At 52.2% G+C, this 11,267-nt stretch overlaps 7 protein-coding genes across 7 annotated transcripts; 4 read left to right on the top strand and 3 right to left on the bottom strand.

Moving 5' to 3' along the window:
* Window positions 1-110: 110 nt before the first annotated feature.
* On the top strand, window positions 111-770 carry PG986_006035 (Haloacid dehalogenase-like hydrolase-domain-containing protein; the record flags this gene model as incomplete). Its single annotated transcript, XM_066842257.1, has 2 exons — window positions 111-552; window positions 607-770. 2 exons carry the CDS (start codon window positions 111-113, stop codon window positions 768-770), a joined length of 606 nt encoding a protein of 201 aa, XP_066702119.1.
* A 282-nt stretch (window positions 771-1,052) lies between these two features.
* PG986_006034 (uncharacterized protein) lies at window positions 1,053-1,605 on the bottom strand (the record flags this gene model as incomplete). The annotated part of the gene is made up of 3 exons (XM_066842256.1): window positions 1,053-1,312; window positions 1,380-1,491; window positions 1,564-1,605. 3 exons carry the CDS (start codon window positions 1,603-1,605, stop codon window positions 1,053-1,055), a joined length of 414 nt encoding a protein of 137 aa, XP_066702118.1.
* Window positions 1,606-2,006: 401 nt separating this feature from the next.
* On the top strand, window positions 2,007-2,762 carry PG986_006033 (uncharacterized protein; the record flags this gene model as incomplete). Its single annotated transcript, XM_066842255.1, has 1 exon — window positions 2,007-2,762. The coding sequence occupies one exon, from the start codon at window positions 2,007-2,009 to the stop codon at window positions 2,760-2,762; it is 756 nt and encodes a 251-aa protein (XP_066702117.1).
* Window positions 2,763-3,245: 483 nt separating this feature from the next.
* On the top strand, window positions 3,246-3,998 carry PG986_006032 (glutathione S-transferase; the record flags this gene model as incomplete). Its single annotated transcript, XM_066842254.1, has 2 exons — window positions 3,246-3,715; window positions 3,824-3,998. The coding sequence occupies 2 exons, from the start codon at window positions 3,246-3,248 to the stop codon at window positions 3,996-3,998; spliced, it is 645 nt and encodes a 214-aa protein (XP_066702116.1).
* A 535-nt stretch (window positions 3,999-4,533) lies between these two features.
* PG986_006031 (uncharacterized protein) lies at window positions 4,534-5,070 on the bottom strand (the record flags this gene model as incomplete). The annotated part of the gene is made up of 1 exon (XM_066842253.1): window positions 4,534-5,070. The coding sequence occupies one exon, from the start codon at window positions 5,068-5,070 to the stop codon at window positions 4,534-4,536; it is 537 nt and encodes a 178-aa protein (XP_066702115.1).
* A 1,089-nt stretch (window positions 5,071-6,159) lies between these two features.
* Window positions 6,160-7,549, bottom strand: PG986_006030 (queuine tRNA-ribosyltransferase; the record flags this gene model as incomplete). The annotated part of the gene is made up of 3 exons (XM_066842252.1): window positions 6,160-7,078; window positions 7,155-7,405; window positions 7,484-7,549. The coding sequence occupies 3 exons, from the start codon at window positions 7,547-7,549 to the stop codon at window positions 6,160-6,162; spliced, it is 1,236 nt and encodes a 411-aa protein (XP_066702114.1).
* A 1,938-nt stretch (window positions 7,550-9,487) lies between these two features.
* On the top strand, window positions 9,488-9,892 carry PG986_006029 (uncharacterized protein; the record flags this gene model as incomplete). The annotated part of the gene is made up of 1 exon (XM_066842251.1): window positions 9,488-9,892. One exon carries the CDS (start codon window positions 9,488-9,490, stop codon window positions 9,890-9,892), a length of 405 nt encoding a protein of 134 aa, XP_066702113.1.
* Between the last annotated feature and the right edge of the window lie 1,375 nt (window positions 9,893-11,267).

Raw genomic sequence — 11,267 nt, 5'->3', positions numbered from 1 at the left:
TATGAAGTGACATAGATAACTGTTTATATCCCAAGAGTAAGTCTCGCTTGTCAAGATTGGAAAATACCACATTCACCAACCCATCTGCAGGCGCCAAAGTCCATGACTTAATGGCAGATCTGATTGACCAATACTTCGCTAAACACCTTGGGGTAAGCGAACAAGAGGCTGTCCGACTTCACAAGGAATATTACCAAAATTACGGACTGGCCATTGAGGGACTAGTGCGCCACCATCAGATTGACCCCCTCGAGTACAACGCCAAAGTTGATGATGCCCTACCGCTGGAAGGCATCATCAAACCCAACCCTCAGCTGCGGAAATTGCTCGAGGACATTGACAAGACCAAAGTCAAAACATGGCTCTTCACGAATGCCTACGTGAACCACGGCAAGAGGGTCGTCCGTCTCCTCGGCATCGAGGATATGTTCGAAGGCCTGACTTACTGCGATTACGCAGCCACCCGGATCCTCTGTAAACCTCACCCCGACATGTTTGCCAAGGCCATGAAGGAAGCCGGAGTCGAGCGGCCGGAAAATTGCTACTTCGTTGGTAAGTAACAGCCGTGTGTCACTCTTGGGACAGCAGCGGCGCTAATTCCCTCAGATGATTCGTACGCAAACTGCGTCGGCGCACAGAAGATAGGCTGGACAGCAGCACACCTAGTGGAGGAAGGAGTCAAGGCCCCGAGAACCCCGGCGTCGCAGTTTCAGGTTCGACACTTGGAAGAGCTGCGCAACTGCTATCCCCAATTCTTCACATCGACCTGATAATGCCAACCTGACTGGCCTCTGCAACCTTTCCTTTCTAAGTCCCCCGTGGTGTAGGATCTCGGTGTTGAGGCGTCGGGAGAAGAATTACGTAGAGGATAGGGTGGACACTTTGGAATTGTTCGCCAGCGCCCACAGGTGCCCCAAACGCTGGGTAGCGATCTTAGACCAACTCAGGGAGTGTAAATACCTAGATATGCTTCTTGTTTTGTTCAAGTTCCCTACGCCTATAACGCCTACTTGTTGGGTGTCGTAAATCATGTAGCCAAATGCGTCACCCTACTATGGTCTTCGGATACTTCGGATGACCTCGTCAAGGCTGGACATGATGTCTTTCTTCTCTTGAATTGCCTGTTGATGTTGTGCTTCGGCCAACTTCAATTCGTCTTCCAGCTCCTTGATGTTGCGCTCCTGATCCCGCTCGCTGTTATCAAGACCTGGCAGAATGGATATGAGGTACTCGATTTGCTGCTCCTTGGTGATGAGATCCTGCGCCAGCTCGACTTGTGCTGCCTTGAATACCTCGGCCGGGTGGGAGTCGACTACGCGCTGCCCGATTAGCATTGTCTCGGGGGGGCGGCCAGTAGTATCCGATCCACAGTCACCGACCTTCTTGCTCAGCATCCTTGGACAATACGCGGATCTCGTCGCTGGGACCCAAGGTCTCGAGGTTGTGGTGTCGATGGACGTAGTGAATGCAGGCGACGAACTGCTGCGCAAGCTGCAAGTGAGGCCTTGATTAGCATGGCGCACAGGTCTGGCTGGGGTTTAGCTGCTGCAAGTGGGCGCATACCTCGTCAACTGCATCTTGCAGCTGCGTGAGTCTATCACCCATATTGACGTGTCGCCCGTCTAAGGTCCGAGGAGGACTGGCAAGTAAATGCTTTGCGACTTCAACAAGGAATAGGCGGGTGGTGTAAGATGCTCACATCAACACAATTGCTAACATTCGGTACTTAGGTATGTATGTAGTAGGCACGCGAGACTGACTGGAGCTTTGGTGGGGTCTCCACCTGCACCAAGTGCTTAGTAGTAGGTGCCAAGGTGCCTACCACGCAGGTGCTTCGGCCAACAAGGGTCCCCTGAGAGAAAGAAGAATGTTCAATGTTAGGTATGGACTGAGCTTCTCGAAGCAGCGCCTGCTATCACGTCGTCCGTGACATAACAAACCTGATATTTCACTGAAACTCGTGCATTCCAGCTCACGCCGAATTCTCTGGCTGGTTCATTTTTACAATGGTTGTCTGTCTACCCCAAGGGTGTCGCAGTATTCGCTGGAGAGTTCCACGAAACATCTTTGGTATACCTCGCCATAAACTGCATGTACTCGACCCTCATCAGAAGCGGTTCTCGTCTACCAATGGCCGCTCAAAAGAAGATGTGGACAAACCCCTGGCGTCTCTGGGCGCTGCTGATGGCGGCGAGCACTATGACACCACCAGCTATGCGACCTATGCGCAACGGACTGGGCTGGACACCAGTTCCACCACCTACGTTGGCACTCACTACGAATATCAAGTGGCCTCGACACTGAGGAGGCTTGGTTTCGACCTCAAGCGAGTGGGAGGGCGCGGGGATTTTGGGATCGACTTGATCGGCACCTGGGTGGTGCCATCGAGCCCAAGACCGCTCCAGGTCATTATGCAATGTAAGGCTGCTGCCACCAAGACCATGATCGGACCGCGTCTGATACGCGAACTCGAGGGTGCATTCGTCGGAGCACCTCCGGGCTGGCGTGGAGATGGTGTCATCGGCTTGTTGGTAGCGCAGAAGCCTGCCACCAAGGGCGTCCGGGATTCCTTGAGACGCAGCCGCTGGCCTATGGGCTTCATATCGTGCCTGCCAGATGGCAAAGTGCAACAGATGCTTTGGAATCGCCCGGCAGAAGACGAGGGGCTGGCTGGGTTGGGCGTCGGCATCCGCTTCTCCGAAGGCGACCACAATGCACAGGAGTTGATCCTTACGGTTCAAGGAAAACCTTCAACGCCTTGAGCAGATGACGTGGAGGGAGGCAAGACACCTACGACGGCATATTCATCCATAATGACCCCGGGGCCACCCGCAGGTCGTCCAAAAACCACTGCCTCATAATTGCGGCGGTAAGCTCCCTGATAGGCCAATGGCCAAAGCCAAGGAAGCAACTCCGGCGGGAAGTGTTGTTATTGGCTGAAGACACGGGCTTACAAATGAGGTTTGCGACATTGTGCACCTATTCCCTCGCTTTGCTTATAAAGCTGGCTCTATTGGAATTCAAGGAGCATGATCACTGGGTATAAATGGCCCATATCATTCGTCTTGTTGATACCAACGACAGCCCGGAAAGTATTACCGTCATTCTGGCTTGTATCATCCTTGACAAACAATTCCTTGCTATCCAACTACTATAAATCCTCTCCTATCCTTGACGATGTCGGAATTGAAGCCTATTGTGCTCTATCAACATGGTCGGTTTATTTCTGAATCGCGGAGAGCCACATGAAGCTAATATTGGCCGGCATAGCCCAGGGCCCGAACCCATGGAAGGTGGTGATGGTCCTGGAAGAGCTTGGAGTTCCTTACGAGGAAATCTTCCAAGACCCGTCCACAATCAAGCAGGAATCGTACATCTCTCTCAACCCCAACGGTAGTGTCCCCACGATCCAAGATCCAAACACTGGCATCACCCTATGGGAGTCTGGTGCCATCATCGAGTACCTCGTCGATGCCTACGACAAGGAGAAGAAGATCAGCTTTGACACGTTCCCGGAGAAGTACCACGCGAAGCAGTTCCTGATCTTCCAGGTCTCAGGCCAGGGCCCCTATTACGGCCAGCTTGCCTTCTTCAAATTCTTTCACCCAGAGAAGGTCGAAAGCGCAATCCAGCGGTACGAAGAGCAGACTCTGCGGGTGATCTCGGTTTTGGATAAGTGCTTGGAGGGGAAAGAGTATCTCGTGGGCGGCAAATGGTGAGTCCTTTGTTCTGTGATTGCATACTCCTCTCGATGCTTTCCGTACCTTCAAAGCGGATCTGTATTCGGTTGGCATAACATGACTCTGACCATCTGCTATCTCAGCACCTACGCCGACATCAGTTTCATTACCTGGGAAACAATCGCACAGGCAATCGTTCCGGAATTCGGTGAGAAGACTAAGCAATACACGAATTACCATGCCTGGTTGCAGCGTCTCATGGCCCGACCCGCCATCGCGAAGACTCTCGAACGCAAGGCCACTATGGCGGCTCACTAGTGACCTTCTTCTTCAGCTTGAATTTGCCATTGAAGGGGCTATCTGAAACAGTTGCATCAAGCAGAGCACATGTAGATACTACCTACAAGATAGCGATCAAGAAGTAACTGGCAGCTGCTAGCCTATCTCTATTATCCTGGTGGCTAACAAGTTCGTCTTGTTTTATCCCGATTCGTTTTACTGTTAATCGTACGTCTGAACTTGCAAGATTCTCAACTCTACAGCCAAATCGTCTGATTATGAATTTACAACTCCAATTAGAGTTCTTTGCCGTGAGAGATAAGCTCGTCCTGCCTTCTTCTCAGCATATAAGTAGTGAGAACTTGGGGTCAGCAATCCCAATGACACAAAAACTACTACATAGGCAGTAGTAGTGATTTAAGTCTGATCATGCTTTTCCCTCTTCGATACATGTATCTGAAATGTTGTGGATATTGAAAAGCGGTAGTTATCCTTAGAAATAGGACGTGTCTTCGTTCGACCTTGGCGAAGGAAGCCATGCCATCACCGCCATCCCGTCTCCTTTGTGCCCAGCTCAGTCCTCCCAAATAGCCGCCTTGGCCTTCTCGGCCTGCTCCGCCCTCTGCCGCTCCTCCTCCTTCTCGAGCTCGCGCCGCTTGCGCTCTTTCTCGCGCAGCGCCCGGTCGTAGGCCCGCTGCTCCTCGGTCGGCCGCGGCGCCTTGACGCCCAGCGCGCTGGCGATCATGCGGCGCGCCACCGCGTCCGTCTTCTCGGGCCGCCGCGGCTCCGATGACGAATAAGAAGGTGATGACGATGACGGGCCGGTGGTGGTGCTCTCAGTCTGCCACGACGGCGCCGAGTCTGTGTTGTAGGTGGGCGTATTGGGCGTCGGCGGGGGCGCGGCGACGCCGGTTCCGTTGCGTGGCGCCGCGGCGACGGTGCTGCTGGTGGTATCCTCGGAGGGGTCGCCGTCGCTGTCCGACTCGTCCTCCCAAGAGTCGGCCACGACGGCCTTCTTGGACTTTGCTTTCTTCTTCGTCGCCGGGGCGGGTTCGAGGGCCAGCTTGGAGATGGATGTTGTCATCGCAGCGGAATCGGGACTGCCAGCCATACTTGGAGAAGCGCGGGAGAACGAGTTGGACTGTTCGGAGTATTGAGACAGGGTTCAAGACATGCAGGTTTTCAGATGGGCGGCAATGTGGCGGACGAGCTATATCCTCCAATATGAGAAAGACCAGCTGTATCGGAGAAAACGGTTGGTATATATATAGTACTATATTCTAGCAAGGCAAGTCAATACCCGAGGAAGCTTGAAAGCTGGAACGGTCGAGTTGGACCTACCTAGGGTTTACCGAATAAGTTGCGACCGCACTGTATGATTGTGTCGCCAAAACTGAAGGGCTAGAGGGCTGAGATGTTCAGCAATAAGCGACGCGACATATAGAGATACGTAGGCGAGACTGGACACACGAAGCAGACACAAAGGAATGTGAGGACTTGGGACATTGGTCTGCAGGCAAGCAACATGTGGGGGGTTGCAGCTTGGTTTTCGAAAGAGTGGTTCTCCAATATTGAACCTTGTCTTTCCCCGCAATCTCCCTTCTCCCCCTAACACCCAGTCCACAATGTTCTGCAGGTATCACAAGATGATGTGCTGTACGCCAGACGTACCTTTACCTCTCTACAGCCACGTTTAATGCAGCACGCCAATTTCTGTTTCGGTTTCCATCGTCTCCAAAAATGACATGCAGGCCTTAGCCGCAAGAAAAGGGATGCAGCTGAACATTTACCAACCTTGGGTAAAGATCACCAAATCATCATGCAAACCGGATCGGCAACGGGGATTGCCTTTCTCCCAGACGGCAGTAATGGGGCACTCGGTGCCAGATTATGATTTGAAGGGCAAACATCGCGTGTCCAACGTAAACAGTACGCATTCGTTCCACTAACAGTGGCTTCTCCAGTGAACCTGCCGTACTGGCTACTTCTCTGGTAAGGGTTCGGTTTAGGGGGTGATGAATCAAGTATTGCAAGACGGTGACAATGAATGCTATAGTAATCACAAAGCTCACTGACCGCATTGGCGAAATACTTCGCCATCGAGTTGAGCATCTGTGTTAATATTGCATTCGACCGTCCTCAAGTCCAATAAGTTTCTCCTACCACCGAATTCGCTTTTGCTTTTGCGTAGTTGGGCGTTTCAGGTTTCATCTTCGACAAGATCCACGCCAACTCCGCGCAGAGCTCCCAAAGCCCACTCCGGATAGTCTGCTTTGTTGGGGTAGAGATTTGCAAAGAATTGACGTATGAATGCGGGATACTGATCAGCAATGATGGCATCGCGAACTTCTCTCATGAGGTTCAACTGGTACCAGACGTTGTGGAGGGTCAGTAAGTGTGCCGAGACAGTCTCCTTGGCGGTGTTGTGGTGAACAAACGCCCTGGTGATGCCGAGTCCCCCGTCTCCCTTTCGGCAGCATATACAGCCACAACCTTCCTCAATGGGACCAAAGTCGACAGCAAATTTGGCGTTCTTGATGTTGAGTACTCCATGCTTGGTAACCGCGTTCCCGAACCTGGCGGTCCTAGTCGGCCACACGCAATCGAACATGTCGGCGCCGAGGGCGACGCTGACAACGAGGTCTTCAGGATAACCAATGCCCATCACGTATCGAGGTTTGAGTTCGGGCAACAGCTCCGTGCATGTAGCAACGACGCGGCAGTAGTCTGCCTTTGCCTCGCCACCACTTAGACCACCAATCGCAATTCCAGGGGTATCTCTGGCGATCATCTCCTTGCAACACTCGCGGCGCATTTCAAGGTCAAGACCGCCCTGGATAATGCAGAAAAGGTTCTGTCTGTCCGGGTTCTTGTGTGCTGCTATGCATCGATCAAGCCATCTTACGCTCCGCAGCATGGCTTCTCGCATGCGAGCTGCATCCGGGGAAGTTGTAACCAGGACATCGTCCAGTTGCATCATGATATCGCTACCGATGGTGTTTTGCAGCGAGATGGAGTGTTCCGGTGTGAGGAGCATAGGCGTTCCATCATGGGGACTCAGAAATCTGACACCCTCTTCGGTGATATTTGCCAGCTTTAGCAGACTCACCATTTGGAAACTAAGAATGTATATTGTCAGTCATTGTTTTGACGCAGCGAAAAAGTGGGTGATGGGCTCCCAAGACAAGTCCATACCCGCCACTGTCTGTCAGGATGTTATGTTGCCACCCTTGCAATTTGTGAGCGCCGCCAATGGCTGCGAGAACTTCTTGTCCGGGCTTCAGACCCAGGTGGTAGGTATTGTTCAGGCACAGACGGCAACCCGTCTCCTCAAGCTGCTCGGGTGTGAGACCCTTCAGCGATGCTTGCGTCGCAACTGGCATGAACATGGGCAGCTGGACTGGGCCGTGAGGCAGCGTGAGACATGATGCCCGCGCTCTGGTAGTCTATGGCAGACACATGTTACGTTAGATGGGTTTTGGAAGTGGTTTATTTGTGGGCGGCATGGGATGCCATGAACATACACTGCATCGTGCCACTAGATCAAACTTGAGGGCTGCAGATGACTGAGACGCTATCGTTGCTGCCATGGCTCTTTGCATCACTCCTGCACCTACCCAAGCTCAGGTAACCGGGGTTGTAGATCCAGAGAATGGGGGTGGATGTGTGTGTGTGTGTGTGCCAGTGGGACCAACGGACCGGTCTCCGGGGGCTCCGTTGGGGTGGCGGTTCTCGTCTGCGGGCAAACCCGCGAGGTTAAAATATCAGGCAGGTAGGCAAGAAGGTACTTCCAACGCTCAGGTGCATGTGCAGAGGGATGGGAGGTGCAGCAACTGCCGGCTGATGCCTGGTCTAATTTTGGGTCAACTATTTTCCAGCCTTCAGCCACAAGGACCTATGAATAAAAACACTGCGGCGTGGCCTTCAATGCGCCGGGAGCATGAGACTGGTGGTTTCGGAGCTGAGGAGCTGAGGAGCTGAGGAGCATGAAAATGCGTGCTTTCCCAACCAATTCGAACTAGTAGTAGCACAGAAGAAGAAAAAAACGTGGGTTGCAAGGGATCGATCGCTCCCGCTATCTGGAATACTGCCCGATCTAAGCCAAGGTAGGTATACGGCGAGGTGGCTCAACATACATACTGTACATGTAGAGTGCCATGAGAAAGCCCAGGTGACAGATAGGGAAATGTCTCGAAGCCGCAAAGTCACATAAATTTTACTGTGGAGAAGTGGCATGATCGCAGAGTCCTGTACGCTCTGGGCTTGGCTCTGCCCTCGGTTGTGTACCGGTCGGTACCGGCGACTGGTCTGACTGGTTCTTGCTAATAACGCGCGCCCTGCGTTCCCCAGTGTTCATGCCGGCACGGACAGAGAAAGTCGTACGATCCCTCCAGCCAGCCAGCCATGTGTGGGTGGGCAACTTGAGATGCACCACGCATCAAATGCGAGCCCTCCCTCTCCGCGAAGCCCAGGTGACGAGGTTATTGCGCTCGAGCCTATGTCAAGGGGCCCAATTACCGCCGGCGGGACAGCCCTCCGCCCTGCCCAAAGAGCCCAATTTCTTCCTCTTTTGAGTTACCGGCCCCGGGAGAGGCCTCGCTCTGCGTTTGAGATAGTGCCATGCAGTCGCACCAATCGCCAACAAGGCCAGCGACTGTTGGGGTTGGTCAGTAGTGACTGGGCAGTTCGTATTGACTCCCGGCAATTACTCATGTGTCTGCGGGCGGGTAGGCTTGGTCTCGACCCTCAGCCGCGAGGAATGTCGTTTGTCGTCACGAACCTGGTCTTGTCAGTGGGTCCTGCATACGGTCTAGGACCCTAGGTTCACTGGTTCAGTCAGATGCCCAGGAGCCCAGCTAATCCTTTCCTTCATTTCGACGTCTTGATTGGAATAGCGCAGGCTGGGCATCGGGACACCCCAGACCTGATCCAGGCAGAGGGCTTTCTTTTCTTTTTGCGGACAGCGCATCTGTCAAATTACACAGGGTTGACCCCAACAGCTGGTTATAAATGTGGCCTGACCTGTACGTTGTAATAGGGTGGATAGCTTCACTTCACTATCCTTCATCGGCGCACTCAGCTAGTCAGGAAGGCAACCTTATATCCAGCCGGTAGCCCACTTACACCCAGCCGCTGCCTCGCCGTCATCTCACTCTCGTTTCCTTCTGTCTGTGTACAATACTGTTCATTGCAACCTGCATCACCACTCCGCCCATCTTTCCTCGCGTCCTTCCTTTCGCTATCGTCATGCCGTGCCAGTCATTTCACCTATTTTCGGCCTTGCCTCTAGAGATCAGGTGGCAGATATGGCGCTTGAGCTGCCAGCCTCGAGTCGTGGAGGTCTCCTACAAATCTGACGAGGACTGCTGCAGAACAACGACAGAACCGCCCCCGTTTTCCATGTGTGCCGGGAGTCAAGACAAGAGGCATCGAGGCTATACAAAACCCTTTTCGGCACACGCACTCACGAACCGCGCATATACTTCCACCCGGCGATAGATACTCTTTACCTCCCGAGGCCCCCATACATGGGATACGACGATGCCTGCCGAGACTTCGCAGAACTGGTCACAGACATAACCGAAGTGCAGAATCTTGCATTGGACCACGTCAACCCTGCCATCAGGCGGCCCTGGGAAACCTACAACAAGTATGTGTTGATGCAAAGCTTCACACATGTTACAGAAGTCTATCTCGTGCTCGACTCAAACTCGGACCCTACGCCCGACCTCAACAAGCATGGCTTTCTCAAGTTGACAGAACCCATCGGCGACCCGACATCCATCAGTCAATTACTAGCTGATCTCAAGGATTCTTTCACCTACGAAGCAGGAGCGACTTTCTCAGACGACAAAACGGACGAAGGCCATGCGAAAGCGCCTCCTTTAGTACTAAAGTCGAAAATATCTTCAAGTTATCTTCGCCTGTTATAGATGGTCTTATCTTTTTGTCGGCCGCGAAACCCTGTACTAATATTACTACAAATTCATTAACGATGTGCTTGTCAGCTTCCTCAGATTCTACCAAGTCCTCGTTCGACATGTCTTCTGGCCCGTAACACTGTGCATGAAGTCCCACAATGAAATCGAAGCTCAGCTTCGATGCCACGGACATGATTAATACGAGGTAAGACGCTGCCGGCTACGCCTAATGCCATCCGATCAGCGCTGGACAGTTCGGGAATGTGATCTCTGCAGTTGAGATTTGTAATCCCAAGCTTTGTGAAGTTTGGTAACCATGCCTTCTACACCGATCTTTCTGGGCCGGGGAAACGCAAGCATGCAGTTGTCCTAGTACGATTTCCTGCCGTGTAACAAGGATTGCATAGCCCAATCCCTTGGGAACGGATAAAAAGGTCGGTGACATGAGCCTTCGTAATGTTTTTACACCGCGTGGTTATATTCCACATATATGTGCGTGAACACAGGTTCGAGGTCAATAGCTGTCTTCGTGGTCGCGTTTACTTGAAGTCTATTGTGCTTATGGCTTGCTGTCTCCCACACAGCGGCAATTCTTATAGAGTCGCACGGGTGCTAGGGTGTGTCTCAGAGATTGAACAGGGGCGTGGGCACACAACGGCACACAACAAGAGAGCTGGACCCAAGCCGAAATGACGTAGTCTGCACAGCGCGGCGCATGATAGGCCAACATAAGTGACATGCTTGGTTCCCAAAAGTCAAGTCAAATGTAGTATGTGGGCAGGCCTGTTTGTGCGTGTATTTTTACTGCGTTGTCAGAATGCGCAGTTCAAAGACGTACAAGTATGTAGTCTGATGATAACTTTTCCAAAAATAGACGATAAACGCAAAAAGCAAGCGAGATCTCCCCCGGACAGGCTTGAACTGTCAACCTCCTGATCGCAAGACCCCTCGGAAAGGGTACATAACAGTCAGACGCGCTAGCCAATTGCGCCACGGAGGATTCAATCTGCGATTGAGTGGCGACGATAGGAACATCTGATCAAATCGGTCATTATCGCAATTCATATCACCGTCTTCGCCATACAAAGAAAGATTGATATATAATTAAAGGCCATCGCTATGCATCTACACAATGAATAGTCTTTAAACATCGATTTGGTTAGGTAATGTGCCAGCATATATTTTGGTGCTTTCTTTTAGCATACAGCATCTACAGGGCATGCTGGTTGTTTGCCGGGACCAAACGAAATGAAGCAGCTATGACCCCCGCCAAAACCCTAAACGCCATCAAAACGAAACCTCCAGAATGCATCTTGCCCGGCATAAATATATAGAACTAATATATATACATGTATACAGATGTAGCATGGCCCCTACGTTAAACGTT

Source organism: Apiospora aurea (genome assembly GCF_038362705.1).
Source record: "Apiospora aurea strain CBS 24483 chromosome Unknown utg000004l_segment0_segment0, whole genome shotgun sequence".
Classification (NCBI taxonomy): domain Eukaryota; kingdom Fungi; phylum Ascomycota; class Sordariomycetes; order Amphisphaeriales; family Apiosporaceae; genus Apiospora; species Apiospora aurea.
This window is presented reverse-complemented; position numbering and strand designations above follow the sequence as displayed.